The sequence below is a fragment of the Hydractinia symbiolongicarpus genome, chromosome 15 (genome assembly GCF_029227915.1).
Source record: "Hydractinia symbiolongicarpus strain clone_291-10 chromosome 15, HSymV2.1, whole genome shotgun sequence".
Classification (NCBI taxonomy): domain Eukaryota; kingdom Metazoa; phylum Cnidaria; class Hydrozoa; order Anthoathecata; family Hydractiniidae; genus Hydractinia; species Hydractinia symbiolongicarpus.
The window spans coordinates 3377618-3396473 of record NC_079889.1 but is presented as its reverse complement, the minus strand read 5'-3'; the positions used below and the strand labels follow the sequence as shown (position 1 = coordinate 3396473).

The 18856-nt window shown below is 34.3% G+C and overlaps 1 protein-coding gene across 2 annotated transcripts; it reads right to left on the bottom strand.

The window, feature by feature from the left end:
- Window positions 1-1718: 1718 nt before the first annotated feature.
- LOC130629119 (creatinase-like) lies at window positions 1719-8500 on the bottom strand. 2 transcript variants are annotated; one of them, XM_057442225.1, is made up of 6 exons: window positions 8391-8500; window positions 4500-4843; window positions 3349-3612; window positions 2915-3058; window positions 2430-2544; window positions 1719-2309 (listed from the first exon to the last, which is right to left on the bottom strand). In XM_057442225.1, the coding sequence occupies exons 2-6, from the start codon at window positions 4831-4833 to the stop codon at window positions 1865-1867; spliced, it is 1302 nt and encodes a 433-aa protein (XP_057298208.1). In that variant the 5' UTR covers window positions 4834-4843; window positions 8391-8500; the 3' UTR covers window positions 1719-1864. The 2 variants fall into 2 exon arrangements, with proteins under 2 accessions (XP_057298208.1, XP_057298207.1); XM_057442224.1 differs by lacking the exon at window positions 8391-8500 and adding an exon at window positions 7271-7430.
- Between the last annotated feature and the right edge of the window lie 10356 nt (window positions 8501-18856).

Below are 18856 nucleotides of genomic sequence, written 5' to 3'. Positions count from 1 at the left end.
AAACTAGAATTTCTTGCTTGAAATAAGAATATTAGACTTTTTGATGTGTAAGCAACTGAAATCGCTATCTTTAACTTTTTTCGTTGTAGTTAATTGCATCTCTTTTTTTCGAGCACTGCACAATGTGTTAAAGTTCCTTATTTTTACTTAACGTCGTCGGTTCTATCTGGTGGGTGTATTAAAATTATGACCAAAGACAATTCGGCAAGAAATAAAACCGTTATGGTTTTGTAACGAATTTGTGGCACTTGGCACTACTAAGCGGGAAATTTTAAATTAATTCCAAGTGACTTTCCTCTACGAATAAGAAATGGTATGTCGTTCTTTCCATGTGAAAAAAAAAACATGCAGTAGTTTTAAAGTGTTAAACTACTGGGTGCTCCTCTCAGAAATAATTTAAGAAATGGCTACTGTGATCTACTAAACTTTCCTGCACATTTGCTGGCCAATTATTTAAAAGATTTTTATGTGAATTAAAGAAAGCGTTTCCTTATTAATTTTAATAAAATGACAGGAATAAAATAGACAGCATTAGACGCGAGAATTTAAAAAATCTTTGTTCCACTGTTTTTTCACAACGACAGGTTAGAACAGCAGAGCAAAAGTTGTTGTAAATGATACAAGCGGGCGATTTTTTTGTGGATTGTTATCATTCGAATTATTTCCTAGTAGAATTTTTTTCATTATAATATTATTGGTGGAGTTGGCATTTGAAATAGTTGGGAGAGTTACTTTACCAGATAAATTGATTGAGGATTCAATTTTAGGAAAAGTTAGAATTGACGTGGTAAAAGTTCAGTTGTATATACGGCATCTTAGTTTAGAATTGTTAACGAAGATGTAGATGATACGTCTTTAAAAATATCTGTAAATTAATTTTTCTAAATTAAACTCCTAACACAAGTCTATCAAACAAAAATTTAAAATCTTTTTTTAGGTATTTAACTCTATTCGGTCTGGGGGGATTCCGCTCCCCCCCCCCCTGACGTTTTTTTTTTTTAAAACTCCTTATTGCTATGTTACATGGCTATGATACTTACTGGGTTTCAATGTTTATTTATTAGACACCTGCATGCCACATTTTTCGGTCCCAAACTTTTCAGAGACTTTGATATTGGCCATTACTCGAAACTACCCCTAAAAACTCTAAGAAATACCTATAATTGGAAAAATTTAATAACTCCTGTTAGGATTATCCTTAGAACTTGAACCTTGTTACACAACTTTTTTATATACAGAAGAATCATTTTGCATAATTTGGACACGTGATTTATCCGATTTCCAGATTTTGTCGGATTTTACCCGAAAATCGGAAAAAGTCGGATTTTCGGGCAATTTTTGGCAATTTTTGGCAATTTTTTATGCGATCCACGTGAAAACCGTAAAATATGTTAAATAACTTTTATTCAGCTTTACAGAAAATGTGCTGACGCAAGCAAAAAATTATTGCCGCTATTTTGTTCCTTTTATTTAGTTTGATTCACTATGAACAACCCTATGAAAAGTTATTGAAGGGGGGGGCAGTAATAATGAACTTCAGCACCACCATGAGTTCGACCTTCGTGTAAGTCACTAAAGTCGAAAACGAACAGCCGTTCCCTAGACCCTTTAAAGGAGAATTAACTTACAATTTTTTCTTATATAAATACGCCAGCAGTAGTTGCTATAAAGTAGTTCATTTTGTGTAACCTTGCAACATATTTAAAAGACTAATCAGATGGAAATCTTTGAAGCTATATATTTTAACCAATTTTTATAAATATAAAAGATAAATGTGGCTAAAAAAATTAACAATAACATAATTACGAGAAAAAGGCACCATAAGCGCGTGCATTTTTATATCGTGTTCCGAGGTCTACTGAATTTAATTCCTAATTATGTTATGTTCAGGACCGAAGGGAAATTTTGTGATGTTTTCTGCTCCGTCTTTCCCCACTACTAAAATATCGTGTTCTCTATAACCACCTGCACCTGGCTCTCCTTCGGGTATAGTAATCATCGGCTCCATGGATAAAACCATATTTGGTTGAATGACAGTGTCGATGTCCTCTCTTAGTTCCAACCCAGCTTCTCTACCGTAATAATGAGACAACATACCAAATGAATGACCGTATCCAAAGGTACGATGCTTAAGCAAACCGTATTCTTTGAAAATTTCGTTTAATTCATTAGCTATGTCTTTACACTTCACGCCAGGTTTTATGATTTCACATCCACGTCGATGGACTTTGCAATTGATCTCCCATAATTCCAGCTGCTTCTCTGTGGCATGGTCCAGAAACATTGTTCTTTCTAGTGCTGTATAGTATCTGGAAAAGAAATTGTGTTTTTGGTCGGTGTTTCAAAAGATCACAAACGTTTTAGGTAAACTTGATTCGCATTTTTTAACAGAACTATCACCTTTCAGCTGAGAAATGAAACGTACATACCCTGCGATTATAGGAAAGCAGTTTAAACTGATTATATCTCCTTTCTGTATTCTGCGTGTCGTGACCGGATTATGAGCACCGTCGGTATTTATACCAGATTGCAACCATGTCCATGCTGGAGTAGGTAAAAATTAGGATTTCACAAATTACATAGAAAAAAGAGTTTTGTAAAAGATAGCATTATTGCGTTTTTGGTCTTAAGCGCAAATAATTACTTCTAAAACTTAAAGGATTTAACAGAGGTTTTATTCTTTACTATAAGTCCTTGGACACCTTCTTGGATAAATGTACCCTAAACAACGTCATTAAGTAGTAACTTCTTTTTATATATATATACAAAGTTAAAAAATTGACATTATTTTCTTGTAGTGGGTGAACACCGGTAATATTTTTTACAGTTTTAGTAATTGTTTGACTTTCTGCTAAACAACCTTTAGGGAACTTCCTATGAAGTTTTAGACAACTAAAAGTTTAACATAACTTACTATCCATTATATCTGTTTGTGGATATGTTAACGCAATTTCTCGTACCATTGCACGTGTAGAAGCCAGTGCTACTTCGTACTCCGGGACATTTTCACATATAGCTTCTTTTGCTATTTCTCCACCTATGTCTGCAATGCGAGCTCCTAATAGAAACAATAATGGATGCTTTTAAATGTTTTCTTAATTAGTCCTTTTAACACCTGCCCATATTGCAAGTGTGGAATAGGAATAGCTATACAGATCATTTGCATTGACAGCTAATACACAACTTGCTGAACTGGTTTCTTAATGGAGTTTAACAATTTCTGCTGGTGACACCAATATATGTCACAATGAATTAGATTTCACAACCGACAATAAACCGCAATCGTAAAAATAAATGTCGCATAGTCAAGCTTACACCAGATTATTTTTCCTCTTATAAAGTATTTACCATTTTTAATGAGAGCGATTTCTTCATCGGATTTGATAAACCGCAACTTCATCGTTGGAATGCCAACATCAACGAACGTGGCACGGGGCAATGCTGATTGGAATGTTTCCATTCTATGGACATGAACATGATCGAATTCGAGCCCAATTCTTTTATTATCACCAACCAATTGCTGAACAGCTTTGAAGTAATTGTCTTGTTGCCAATCGGTGTACGTAATATTGTCACCGTATGTTTTTCTCCAAGGTTGTCCATAGTCAATTTCTAGAGGTAATGATAGAAAACAGACAAAAAAAGTAGATATTTTTTTAGTTACTTAGAAAAAGTGTTATGCAAAGAAAGGTTGTTCATGTTTTCTTTGCGTAAGGAAAGGACGACGCAGGCCGTTCTCGCACCATTCCTTTTTTTGGTTTTGTCTAAGTAGCTGTCTTCTTCCCGTTAGGTCGCTATTAGTTGTGATAAGACGAAACAAGGAAGATATACGCTGTACAGGGCGCACCCTTGCAATGAATATCAGTTATGCTCGTCTACTTTTTTCCCGCTTAATCTAATAATGTATATACTAGAAGAAGCTTATTATACTTTTATTATAAAACGGTTTGTTGTTGATTCCATGAAAAAGGCTGCAAATAAATTGCCCGTGACATAACTTTGTTTTAAAGCCCGCCAAGGAAAATTAAATTGGCATACAATAGAATTCCTAGCTGATGAAATTGCCTTATTTTATCACATTCCTTGTTCCAGCTAATTAAAAATGAAAACCAAAAATTTATAAAGTACAGGCTATAGTTTTTATAGGATGCTTCATAGACGCTGTTATAGAAAATTTGTACAAAAAATAAACCCCTTGCTTGTCACAAACAGACAGACATACAGACGGAACTGCAAAAAAGGTTTCAAACTAAATAGGAAACAGCAATAACAAAGTTTAATTACCCATGATTTTGCCCTCGTATGAATTTGTAAGGAAAACATTACGTTCCCTTTGTTACAGTAAATTAAAATTAACATAAAATCATAAAATTGCGGCTAATCAATTTCTAGCTAATTAAAAATGTAAACAAAACTTTTCGGGGATGTTTTATAGATCACCTTTGTCTGACACAGATAGAACTGACGTAGGAATAACATAGGTAAAGAATCAGTCCTACTTGCTGATATAGTTGTTTGGTTGTCCATAGTTACAACTAAGCCATAAGGGCGACCAAAGTAACAATATAAAAATTCGCTGTAGTATGCAATGTTATGGTGTGAAGTAAACACGCACACATCAATATCTCTAGCGACCATTTCTTCTCGAAGTTTGTATAGTCTGTTTTCCATCTCCTGATTGCTAAAAACACTTCCAGTTTTTTCCCCTTGTCTGCAATCCACCAGTGGCGCAAGATCACCCATTGATAATGACGAAGGAGCTCTTTTGGTGATGCCAGAAAGCTTCTTAACATGCTGCAAGCCAGGTGTAAACATGCGAAGTTTGGACAACATGTTATAGCGACTAAATATAAGATGTTAGACAAAAATAGCTAAGTTTTTTAAAATTCGTTCTTTTCTAACTTAGATTTTCAGGAATTTGCTGGGAATTTCCTTTGCTAAAACCCATTGGACAAAAACACCGTCCTAAGAACTTTTGTCGTTCCGAGAAAAAAGAAAAAGGACGTCTTTTTGCATTACACATGTGCTTAATATATAGACGTCTTCTTTCTTTCTCCTCAGGACGACAACATTAGAACGTTAGCTCGTTAAGCAGAAGTATTTGATCTCGAAATACATCAATTATCAGGATTAATACCAACATGCACAAGAAAGATGTTAGGTAATAATTCTCACGAGAAACATAAAAAGTAAATTCGAAACTTTTGTATTCGTCTTTTGTTTCCAACTGAGGTTTTAAATCGCAGATAAATAATGCCTCCAAGGTGATTAACTTGTTGATTTAAGGATAGTAATGTCATCCATTGCGTATTCTTTCCTCCAAGATTGAAATAAGACCGCATGACAACGTATAACTACCTACATGAGGGTTTGAGACTTTCCATTCTCTGTTATGCGAGTAATGAGATAACAGTTCATTTGGCGACATTTATTTTACCCTTTAATTGTACTTTAATTGGTGTTTTTCTTATAAAATTAAAACCTTAAGTTTTAATTTTATAAGAAAATTTCACAATTATATTTTCACAATTTTCACAATTATAAAAATTACAACGGCTAGATGTTGTTCCAATTTTTGTCCACGTTGTGGCCTCTAGTTACCCACGCATTAGATATCGTCATTTATTTCCATCTATTACAAGCTATTTAGCGTAGAATGCTACCGCTTCACAGGTGAAAGTATCCGGTGTTTTTACAAACGTGATAATTTGCCAAAACTTAGAATTGTGCAAGTCGTGAAAAAATAGCTAGCCAACTCTACTTATAAAGACACCTTTATCGCTAAATATTAACGGAAATTATCTTTACACGAATTGGAAGGAACCATAGAGGTATATTAATTATACCTTTATCAAGTAATTCTCTAAATGATGAGGAATGTATTGTTTTATTTAGAACCGGGTTGTCTCGTATAATAAAAGAAAAAGTTTTAAGCAAGAATACTAAAACTAAGGTAATCAAAAAAAATAGATGAAAAGTTATTTTTCATAATTAGAACTAAAATTAAAAAAAAGCGTTCTACATTTGTGAATAGACGTCACTTAAAAAAACAGATCAAACATTTTAAAAAAAAATCCGTAACCGCTTTTATGTAAACCGCATACGTGAGATATTTGTATTTACAATAAGAGGGCCTACCCCTACAGTCTATCACAAGACTGGTAGCCTTATGGTAGAGCGTTCTCTTCCAGTGCGGAATGTCAAACCCCGCCTGAGTCATGCCAGAGAATATTAAAAGTGTGAATCTATCCTTTCTGCTTAGCGCTCAGCATAAGAATAGGATTGATATCTTAGGCAGTTGTCTAGTTGAGCGATTGCCGTGCTTGTACGACTTTCGTAATTCCAATGGGAGCTTTAAATGCAATAGGACTCTTTTTGCTGGACCCTCGTTGATAGTATCAATAGGAAATGAAGAGGCTATTCTGGGTAAATAATAATAATAATATTTGAAAATGTTAAACCTTCATAGATATAATACAATACAAATTTGAATGTAACTCCAAAATTTCGCAGCAGGTGGTGTGCCACACCCTTTTTGAAAGACACTGTTCTGTTGTTTTTAACTATGAATTATATGATGTACTGAAACTGTGTATATCTACATATCTAGAATACATCACGGATCTTGTGTATTTCGCCCTCCCACCCCATTTTGAATATGGGTGTTTAAATTTTTATATTTCCGTTTTAGCCATTTTGGCACCTTCAGAGTTTTATTGTTTGCATTCTAAAACCTGAACATTTAACTAACTAAGAGCTGTAGATAAACAAAGGCGAACATAAATCTATTATCAAATAAAAATCAAGCAATAAATTCAATAGTAATATGACTTCAAATAATATTATTTATGTTACTTTGGCGCCGCAAAAATGCTTGAACTACGGAAAAACAGGTGAAATGCCATTTAAAATGATAAAAAAAATTTCTTAATTAATAATTATTTAAGCAGAAGCAAAAATCATTTAGAAAGCTAAACTTAGCCGAAATTTCAATAAAATGCCGACTTCAGCAAGAAATTTGCTGACACTCCTTATTTGTAATTGTTACGTGACAGGCATAATTCATCGTACTAAGTTTTACGACTTAAAATCCAATACAACAAAAGTTATTAGGATAGGGCATTTTTGGCCAACCCCTTTCCTTCCCAACATATGTCCCCCCCCCCCCCCACACTTGGGGGGTTTACATGCACGTGTTTGTCTAATGATGCAGTCAAAATCAAATTTCTGTTTTTATAATTTAATTGTTTTTTTATAATACAAAACTTACTTGAAGATGTTGTTGTTAAACTCTTTTTTCTTAATTTCAGGCTGGCTGTCGCTTAAATGTTGCTTCGTTTTCTTAAAAAATCTGGACTTGCTTATAAAAGAAGCATGTATAATGCGATCGTTTTTTTGTTGTTGTTTATCCTTCGTCACTATTTAATTAGTGCGTGAATGTTTTAATTGACCCTGTTTCTCATTTTCTGTTCTTTTTGCAAAGGTGTATCCCGTATCGATTATCATAATTGGTTGCCACCGATACGTTTAATTATGTTTGACGTAAATTGACTTGTGAAATAAAGACCTTGAAAGTGCGTCAATTATCTAAACCAATCCGTTTGTCATGTTCTGCGAAATACAATAAGTCACACCATACATTCGATCTGATTGGCTAAGAGGCTAAGGGACGTAAATACAATATCTCTTATACTTTCTTAATGGTCAGTTCGAACATAATTTCGAATAAAATTAAAACAAAACTTCTGAAACAAGGCTCTCGTACATGTCAACAAAAAATCACATCTGTCTGCGACATGATGTGATTTTAATGTCTTCAATTCTTAATGATGAAAAATATCGCATTTGTTATAACACTAAAATGGCAATAATTTTTAGAATTAGTCGGTGAGCCGTGAAAAAGTCCATGCGTGCGTCTCGATACTGGCGGTAACATTTTGCGTGATAGACACACGTATACGAATATTATAATATAGACTAGTTAAGACCCGTCAAAAAATCGTCCTTCTTTAAATTACCCGATATTTTGTGTGCATGACACTTTTTTGCGGACAGACAGACAAAATACGGCTATTTTTATAGAGACTTGTCGTTGGCCTGTCGTAAAATGCACGGCTTTGCCCGTCCTTTAAATTTACCCGTTGGATCAAAGTGGATAGAAATATATCGCATTTGATATTCGTGTTTCCGTAGCACGTCTTTATAACTTAGCGGTCCCTCAGAGAAAGAAAAATACGGCTATTATTAAAAGACTAGTCGGTAGCCCTTGAATAAATCTACGGGTTCGTCTGTCCTTTAAATATCGCATTTCATGTTGCCGTAACATGACTCTTTGCTCCCGCACAAACAGACAGACCGAATTAGCAACAAACAAGCTACAGTGTACCTACCAGTAAACTTCAAAAAATAAAATCTCTAACTCAAAAGATTTTATCGTAGTAACAGTGTTTTATAACCTTCGTTATAGTTCTTGGAACTTTAGAAACATCACGACCAATGATAATATTTTTTTTTCCCTGTACAATAATATACGTGGCGCCGTAGATTAGTTTGTGGCGCCGTGGATTAGTGGTGGCGCCGTAGATTAGTTCGTGGCGCCGTAGATTAGTGGTTATAGCTCTCATACTCTGTGCGGGAGACCGGGGTTCGATTCCTCTTGACGGCGATTTAACATGGGCGAGTGAATGTTACCATAACCCCGGGTTAACCCAAGCCATGTGAGGGAAATTGGGAAGATGGCACACTGTGTGCCGTTGGATGTTGCCGGGAGTTGTCTAGTAGAGCGCGGGCTCTAATTGGGTCTGCGTAGCTCAAAATGAGCATTAAATACTCTAGGACTGTCCATCTACGCCATGGCCCCTCCTGGAAATAATAGACAGGGTATATCCCTCGATATTTGTGAGGCTAGCCATGTAAAATATGCACATCTATCTATCTATCTACGTCTGTCTGTGAACAACAAAGTTGTGAAATATACGGACCGGAAACATTCAACAATGGAAGAAATACAGAGAATGTAGCAACAGTTAATTTTATCAACAAAACTGGCATTTGAATACAGACTGATGGATGTTTTGGCTAAACTTAGTTTAACAGTCCAGCAATATATTAGTCATATGTATATGTTACGTTTCAATATACTGTAAAACATCGTCGAATGGTGCTGACAATACATTGACAACCTCTTCTTGTTTCGTTTGATTAAATCCCTTTGTTTTATATTCAATGAAACCACAAATGTATTTTAGATAAATTCCTCTGCATTATTTTTTTAATATCTTTTAATTTTTACTTTGATTAAAAAAAGATGGCAGAATAAATCCTTTGTATTTGTGTCTTACTTTTATATCGTAATGTTGTAACTGTAGATTGTTTTGTAAGTACAACCAGTACGGTGACACACCGGTGCAATCGCCAGGCCACTTTTCATTTGTTTAAATAGAATGTCTATTAATATCAATCTAACCTGTCTACATGTGTTACTTCCGCCAATACAAACTAGTCACCACCGTCGAGAGCTCGTACCCACGTAGCGACTGATGGAGATTTTCATCTCAAGCATACATGTGTGAGTAAGTGAAAATAATCTTCCTAATCCAAAGAGTAGCGTTGTTTTTGCTCCGTGAAAACAATAGTTAAAATAGCAACGAAGCTGTGCACCATATTTAACTCCATACAAAAAAACGGAATAATATCGGGGAAAATATCGCGGACTTACTGACTGATGACGGACCGCCCTCAAGAAGTCGATAAAAAACCTTTTGAAGTAGTTCTGCAAACTTTGCAGAGCATGTCAGGTAATCTGGTCTACATAATTAACTCTGGGATCATAAAATTTTAATCAACTATCGTTTCCGTAGCTATTCGCCCCTCCCATTTTTTAAAAAAATGCCAACTCATGCTTTTGGTGAAATAAAAAGTCATTGTACTACATGTTTCATGACCATAGTAACGTGACAACGTGTGGTTGTTTTATCTGACCATTTTCCAAAACTTCCTTTCCTGAAAAATGTTTTTCCTAGCATACTTCCATAAGCTATTAATAGTATGAGGCATTATTCTCATGAAAACAGCCTTTTGCCATAGCACTAATATAAACGCAGCATTTTTATAAACAAGTTATCTATGACTGTATAACATTAATGCAGGCTATAGTTATAGCTTTAAAAATAGCCAAAATTATAATACAGATATTATCTTGTCATAAACAAGTTTATACTAGACCACGGATAAAGGCCAAATGACTGTCATTTTATACAAGAAGGATTATTCTTCATAATTGACCTTCGTACACTCCACCGTCTCAATTCTATGTTTTTTCTTAAATACATAAGCATGAAATTCCTATACGCTTAATCTTTTCGTGTACAGGATCGCCTTTGTATAATTTATCAAAATATATGGCTTCCATTTTTAGCAATTACACAAACAGTGCTTTACTGTAAAAACTCGAAAGAGTTGTCGAAATTTATTAGAAACATACGGATCAAGGACGACGAATGTATAGTATCATTTGACGTTATTTCGCTACACACAAATGTACTGATATAGAAAAAAAAATATATATTAGGGAATTACTGCTAAATGATGAGGAGTATGATAACAAAACATGTGTTCCTATAGACAAACTAATGTCCTTGGTCAATGTTGTGCACAAAAACATGTATTTATTTGACGGTTACTTCTTTACGCGAACTGACAGTGAGGGTATGGCCCAACTTTTTCTGTGGTAGCTGAAACATATATGCAGGCTCATAAGACTACTGCCATAAAACACGTGTAAACACTTTTCGTTTCATCCCAGGGCGAGTTTTATCTCGGGGTGAGATTTAGTTGTTTATTTTCATTGTTAAAGCTTTATTATTTCTTGAATAATAGTTTAGTGGGTGACGTTTCGGTGGATACTTCTCCCATGATGAGCGGAGGATATACCGAAATGATGAGATACTTAGAGATTCAAGAAGCTTGGTTTTTTTCCGAATTCCCTAAGCTGTAACGGGACATTTTATTAAGAATGATTGTACTGACGTTTTAGAATGTAAAACAAAATTCGATAAAGCACTGTAGGTAAATAAGTGTTTTTGTTAAAGTGAAAATAAAACTTATTAAGAGGTGTTTATAAATTTTTAGTATTCCGTAGAATTTGTTATGAATTTCTATCCTCTGCGATTACTTATATACATGTCCAACATACTGCCGGACGATGGGAGAAGGATACCCCGAAACATCGCCTATTAAACTATCATGTTTAAGAAATGATTAACCTTCAGCAATGTCAATGCTAAACAGACAAAGTGACATACTTTCTTCAATATTATTACTTATTTTTATTGGGTTCATTAGGTAAAAGTTCACCAAAAGATTTTTCTTGTCAGTACGTTTCGGATGCTATAGGCACATTTGTGAGTGACTGCAGTGAATTTTTTTAAAATTTTCTCTTATCAACAAGTTTTTTCCGGTAGGTACAAACAGAAAACTGTGTAGGAAAGTCACCCTAAATCTTTTTATCAATTTTGCATACAATTTTATTTGCGACATTTTACTCCCTAATTTACTTACTGGTGGGTTACACGTACGCGAAGTCGAAATAAAATTTATTACGGCGTGAGATTTTTAGCTGAAGTGAAGTGATTTTTTTTTACGTTAAAAGGTATCAAAGATCTGCCGATGAATTTCACTTGGTATTTATCGATATTATAAAGAAGAAAAAAAAATTTAGTGCATCTTCTTCTTATTCACTAAAGAAACATAATATAAATACATATTTATATGATGCTACATAATCGCCATGTTAAAAACTCATGTTTTCTCGCCTGACACAATGGCAATTACTCCCAGTGCAAACGTACGAAGTTTCGAGTCGTACAAATTCAGGAGGTCCTAGTCAGTTGTAGTTTTTGCTGGAGTTGGTCGAAGGGACTCAAATACAGTATCGAGTTAGCGAATGATCCGAGTTATCCAGGGTACTACTTAAGCGGATTATTTTAGACTAACTTTATAAAGAAAATTTAAGGGGAATTGAAAATCATTGAAGCTCCACTTATCCAGGGAACATGTAAAACCCGTAGAGAAAAACCTTTTTGGTATTTTCACATCAGCGAAAACTTTGCTTCAGTCTTTTTTCTGAAATGAGCTCAGATCGATGTGAACATGTATCCACAAACAGACCGAAGAGCTCTCTTCGGCAGATAATATTTTACGCCAGCCTCAAGGGCGTAGTCAGGCTCTGCTATTGACTGACCTACTTTTGTCATTTCCACCGCCACGGCAAACACACATGGATGGGCGCACCAATTGTGCATCCGGCACACTTTTCCCGGGCGGTTCACACTAGCTTCGCGCTTTGCACGTCGTTTTCGCAAGATTTAACAGTATTCACTTTGTTTTGCAGCCCGAAGTGTTGAATCTCTACTTTGTTTCGCAGATAGTCTTTTTCGGAGGATTACCTGCGAAAATTATGTCTATGTACGGTCTTGTGTCTTCCATTTATGGTCATTTTGGACGCATCCTATTGGCTAGTAAATTTCGCAGAGAGGTTAAAAATTCGCTACATATATGGCTATAGAACATACCCAAGAAAGTAAAAAAAAAAAAACAAGGCTAGCGAAGTTGTGAAGGTGAAGAAAGCATGATGTTGCTGTCAAAAGTGGATCCGTATTTAGCTTTATAACTTGTATAGAGCTTCATGAAAATTCTCTATACTCGAACTATCCAATTTTTGTATCTGCATGTAAATCTTCAGATTTGTTTTCCTGTGTAGAAAACACTTTCATGTTTTCAGTTAGCTAGCTATTCAGCTCTTCTGTAACTCTGTGTAGCCAGCAGATCGTGTAGCTATACAGAATAAAGCTATTCTTATAAGCCCTTATAACAGTTTATTTAAAAGAAATATTTCAACTTTTTATCCTGATTGTGGTCAGTTATAATTCAAGAAGGTTTTAAATCAGAAGATTTTTCCTCATCTGCCTTCAAATAAAAATTTACAACCAGTATTTATTTTATTTTGCGATAATGACAAAATCCCTTCAGTTTCTTTAAGTTTGAATAAAGCTACGTTAAAGCGTTCTGCTCAATATTTTAAGCTAGGTTGTTATACGTTATGGTAACAAAGCGAAAGAAAAGAAAAAGGAAATGTGTGTATCATCCCGAAGTTGTTCCTTTTTCATTAGCCCAAACGTTAGTTAATCAATGTGGTACTTCTAGCATTATTGATGAGACTTCTTCCATTTGTAAAAAGCAAACCTCTAACTTAAAATCTTTTTCGTCAAAGGGATTTCTAAATCGAAACCTATTAAACCTAAACAAGTTTTATCTGCAGAACCTTGGTAGATTAATCCGCTTCAGGTTTTATTAACGGTATTGGGAAATATAATGTAGGCACTCACTACGACAAGCTCCACACCTCAGTGATCACGATTATTATTCCCATTGTAACTTGCGAGGACGTCTTAAGGTTTATTCATTGTAGTGAAGGCTCTCAGGTTTGTCTTTTTCAAAGGTCGTTTTAAAAACCTTATGAACTTTTGACATATATACAGAATTGATAAGATCAATGTTATGAAGATGCTGGCCATGTATCTGTTAAAATTAATAGTTGTCATGCTAACATATTAAAGCAAAACAGATTAGCTTTATACATATCCTTGTTCTTCTCATTGCTTAAATTTAGTTGTCTGTAATTCATGCTTTGTACATTATTTCTGAAACATGATGAATCGAATCAAACGTAACATATTTTTACAAATTTTCCAAAAGTAGGTTAAATTTTTAAGCAACAAGGTTCCTTACTTAACTAATAATCCCAACTAGGCCCATAATTTTAATGTTTGTAACACGATGACTGGAACGTGTTATTAACACGAGGATTTTCAATGATTTGTATGAAGGCATTTTGTCCATGGTTCCATTTCATTATACTTTTGAATTTTTTTTCATATTTATGAAGAAAGAAGATTTTGATTTGGTTATTTTTTAATGACCTCCAATCTGCAGAAAACTTTATTTTGGTGCTAAATATGAACAAAGAAGAATGAACATTTTAATTATTGCTTTAATAACTTTCAATCTATAAAAAACATTATGATGGTGTTGTGTTGACTTATTGCTGATTTGATTACACCCTTGATGATAAAGATAATGTATTTTATGTTGTCATTTATTCCCCTTTTTCGATCAATTCGATCAATACTTAACGTCTCTCGCGTATGTCAGAGAGTCGGTTTTATGGCGTTTCAGTGCTTAAAGGGCGTAAAAAGGCGTTGGCTTCCAGGGTTCTGCCCTGGACTCGTTGGGGGGCTCACAACAATTAGACTTTTTCAATTTTAGGAATAAAAAAAGGAGAAATGTTTTCAGTCAAACAATTTTTTTCTCTTGTACAAATATCGTTTATTACTTGTTCAGGCTTTTGAGATTTACGCGGTACCTTTAAACTATTCCGTCTTTTGTTTTAACTCTCTCCAGAAATAATAACTCTCTTCCTACCGTATCCCCTCATTTTTGTAACGCGCAACAAGCTGCAGCTAAATCAAAGGGTAAAATTTCAAATTGAAAGTACCCTGTGATTTCGTGGCAAAATTCCAGGCAAACCTAAGAAGTTGCTGTGGGATTTGATTATTGAAACTTCGTGATATACGTATCCCTGGCAAAATTTTTTTTTTAAAGATGAATAAAAATTTTTAGAATCTGTTTTTTTGAAAAAATTCTTTTTATAAACTTTAGGGGACATCTTATCATATATTGATGCATTATTTTTTGTTTGTCACATTAGTGTGGCTAAAATACAAAGCAATTAGACATATATCTTACAAATCTCAAACTTAAGCTAATTTCTACCCACATCAGCAAATTTAATGGCGTCGTTAGCCAAAAACTTCTGGTAAGTTTCATTTCCATTGAACAACAACTTGAGAAACTACAAAATGGGTCAGAATTAGCCCTCCCACTCCCGGCATTAAGGAGTCCCAAAATAATCCTGCATGTTATTGATTTTCTATTATTTTTAAAATAAACAAAGTGTGAGGCGAGTCTCTCTCTTGCGGAAAGTAGATCTAGTACCAAACTTTTTTATTTTTTTGGACTTATTTTATTCAATGGAAATCTGGTTCTAAAACATCGCTGTAAAGTAAAATTCGTAGAAAAAGGGTATTGAATATGTGTTGGGCAACGCAAACTGACGTCAGTATGTGCCGCTCTTGTAGGTTTTGATAATCTTGGTTGGACATGTAGCAAATCCTCACACTATGATACATTGTTCAAATGTTTTCTTATTTTTGATTCGTTTATTTCTCGACACTTGATTTATACACAGGACCCCCTTGTAAGACAATAATGCTGAAGTAGTAATATGTGGATAATAAATATTTGAAATAAATAAATAAATACAATCAAGTTTTTCTGTGCATACCATGTTAAGATCTGTGCCAAGTTGTAAATGTAAAATGTAGCTAATTCCTTTATTCTACTTCTTTGCAAGCGAGGAACTGAAAATCAATCATCTCTAGCTCTGGAATAAATAGAGAAGAGTAGGGTACATATTAAAATGTGTCTTTAAAGCAACAGGAAGTTGTTATTTTCCTTGAAAGCAAAATTTGTGTATGCTTTTTGGCAAATAAGAATCGTGATTGTCTTTGACTACGAAACACTTTAGCCCATAAATCATTGCTTAATTTTTTCATCCCTCCATCCAGGACAAAAAAAATATAATTAAACATTTTAAGGTGAGTCTAACACAAACATATACTGACAACGGAGAGCTTTAAGTAGGACATTTTGAAGAAAAACAACATCTATCAGTTCAAATGGTTTTCGTGTTATTTTAAAACCCACTAACTTGTTGAGAAATTTATTTTTATTTCTCTGCACTTAGGATTGAAATAACTTTGGTAACAGAAGAATCCATACTTTTGAATGTAAAGCCAAAACAAAAAAACAAGCTATGCATAACAAGCTGGAATTAGAAGAAAGACAGGCTTTTCGTTAGGTAAGTCTTGTGTTAATATTGTATCCAGCTCCCCTTCTAAGTAATGCTAAGTGCATTAACGCAACGTCATAAGTAATTTTGTAGTTCTATAAACACATACGCTTCTCATTTCTAGCTGAAAATTAATTGGTTTTCTCTTTAACTACACTTTTTTAATAGAAGCTGTTTGATCAGAATATATGGCTTAAAGGAGGAAGAGGAAATCTTAAGGAGATATCAAAATAAGAATACGTACATTTGAAGAAGTAACGGAATTATGAAACCAAATATGACAATAATTAATGCAGATATTTGTCAGGTCTGGGATAAGAAAGAGAAGGGGTGAATAAGCTTCAAAAAGCCAAACATTGACTTTTTTTGGTCAGTTAGGAACTTAACAAGAGTTAATTGCTTTTAAATTAGAAAGAATACACAGCGCCAGTCAATATTCAGCTGCACTTAGGAATAATATACAATCTGTGCAAGTTTAGAACAAAAGGTATAAAGCGCATGTTTATTATTTTTGGCTATGAAAAAATCTGCTTAAGAATTACTTATATACTTGCATTATATACTTAGATTAAAATGACAGACGAAGTGGTAGATTATTGAGGGATGACGACTCGTGTCTAATAATATTCGCACTTTTTTTTTAAAAAAACGAAGTTAATTGCGTGCAAAAGAGCGCCCGAAATGACACTCCAGGAAACAAACGATTCGGAGTTTGTTAAACGTACTTTAAATGATTTAATTCGTGATTCAAATTGGGATGTACAGAGCAGGAACGAACAGTGCTTCGTGCTTATGCTAGGAAACATTTTTTATCAACTTAACTACGTAATTGTTCGACAGCATGCTAACGAGCCTGTTTTAAAAAAAAATCACGAGAAAGAAAAATCTGTTATTTATAAAAAATAGATATTTATAAAAAAAAGACTCGTTATCATTTGACTGCATTGTCCTCTATATCGCAAAAAACCTACAAGTTATTTTGTTTGTGCGTGCTCACTTTGACGAAAGTAGAGTTTTATCCAAGTGAGCATGCACACACAAAAAAAGCTTGTGACCTTTTTGTACTGTAGCGGAAAATGCAGTTAAATGTAAACAAGCCGTTAAAAAACTTTCAGCTGGTGATGTGAACCACTATCTATAAAGTACGTGAAGGTGGAATAAACTGTTGATTTAAATTTGATTACACGCACTTACAATTTGAAAGAAATTGTTTTTATTTTATTTTCTTGCTATGTTTTCTTTCTTTCTTAGTACGATATTTGTTCTCTCTCAATCAGTCAACTAAACTCTAAACTAAATCTCTGTGGAATACTTTTTTATTTTTTTTATATACTGTTCGAATTAGTTCAAAGCTTGTCAGCTGTTACATGCTTACTTTATAAACATTGTTGTGGTTTTTCTTTCAACATAAACTCGCCTGGACACAGCGAACTCAGGGATGTCAGAAAAAAACTGGAAAATAAATTAACAATAAATAATAAAATAAATAAATACATGTACGTTAACAAACCATTTCGTGTGGCGTCTACTAATAATGCGTAAATACAGAAGGAAATTCTATTAACCGCCCGGGCGCTCACTATTTTTTGAAATTCAGGTGTTTTTGAGCTTAAAAGAGGGGGCGCTTATAAATATTTTTTAAGAATCGATACAAATTATGAAAGGCGAAAAACAATACACATTATGTAAAATCGTGGCCTGGGCGCTTTAATAATATGAAAAAAAAATGGTTGCTGTAACATCCCGGGCGCTAATTTACAAATGTAATAAGAATTTCCCTCTACTTACCGCCTAAGGATCGCTTATATAACTAATTCTAAACTTAAAGACAGAGGGCGGTAATTAGAGGAAAAGCCTAAAAGGTAGGCTCAAACTTAGGCGGAGGAAATTTTTTCTTGCCTTATCATGCCTAAGTCATGTTCTCCCCTTAACTCACAACAATAGCACTATGCAATGAACGCGCAAATAGAACTTGTTGCGTTGCGAAAGTTGTGTTTTGAATACTTATTTGTGGATGAGAAAGAACTTCCTTTTATTTTATGTTGTTGTTTCAAAACACATCGCGGTTACGGAAGCCTTAAGTGCAGAGAGAACGGCGTGCACAATAATCTTTAATTAGTGTTTTTCTAAAACTAAAAATCTACCTGAGTAAACGATTTTCAATATCTCACACTCCTTGCCACTTCTTTTTAGGATGCCTGTTAAAAGTAGAAAAGTTACATTTGAAGTGTTTTAGCTTTGCAAGCCGATTTTCAAATTATTGGTAGCCTTTTTCCAACAGGATATTTGTGGACATTCGGTTGTTGTCTTAAACGTATACTTATACGTCTGAAAAGTTATAATAATAGAAATCAATCTTAAATTTCCTTTCGGGTAATCGAGGCTTTATACCACATGTGTAAAACTCTGTTATTAACGCACACTTGTTAACTCACGAATCACTTGTAATCGAGTAAAGGTGCACACCGTTCTCTCTATCTTTAAGATTTCACATGTTGCTAAAGTTCTTTTTTAAAAATATTTGTTTCTACTTCATCTCATGTTCATGCACAAACAAGGCGACCACGTTTTATATCGGACAAACACATTTTGATTTATATAAGTTGTTAGCCTATGGAAGAATTCACGGGTCCGCCACTCTTAAGATTTTCGCATGTCGTACATATTTTTCCGATTCGATATTTCGTGTATCCTTGCCTGCCTGATAGGAAATAAAATAACAAAAATAACACAAAATTATTGTTCAGTCCACTCTCTAATTAATGGACACTCCAAAAAAAATCTGACACCTCTGGAATACCGCCAAAACTGATTGAAATAGCAAAGCTGCGGTATATGAACGACTCTCTTAATAGAGGGCAGCCATAACTTGTGGCATCGGCTTTC

Bases quoted from the DNA above. Each gene is read 5' to 3' on its own strand.
- LOC130629119 (XM_057442225.1), bottom strand. From the start codon at position 4,833: ATGTTGTCCAAACTTCGCATGTTTACACCTGGCTTGCAGCATGTTAAG. The intron at 3,613-4,499 runs GTAGGACTGATT...CATTACCTCTAG, and splicing joins CCAAACAACTATATCAGCAA to AAATTGACTATGGACAACCT. The intron at 3,059-3,348 runs GTAAATACTTTA...TGTTTCTATTAG, and splicing joins AATCGCTCTCATTAAAAATG to GAGCTCGCATTGCAGACATA.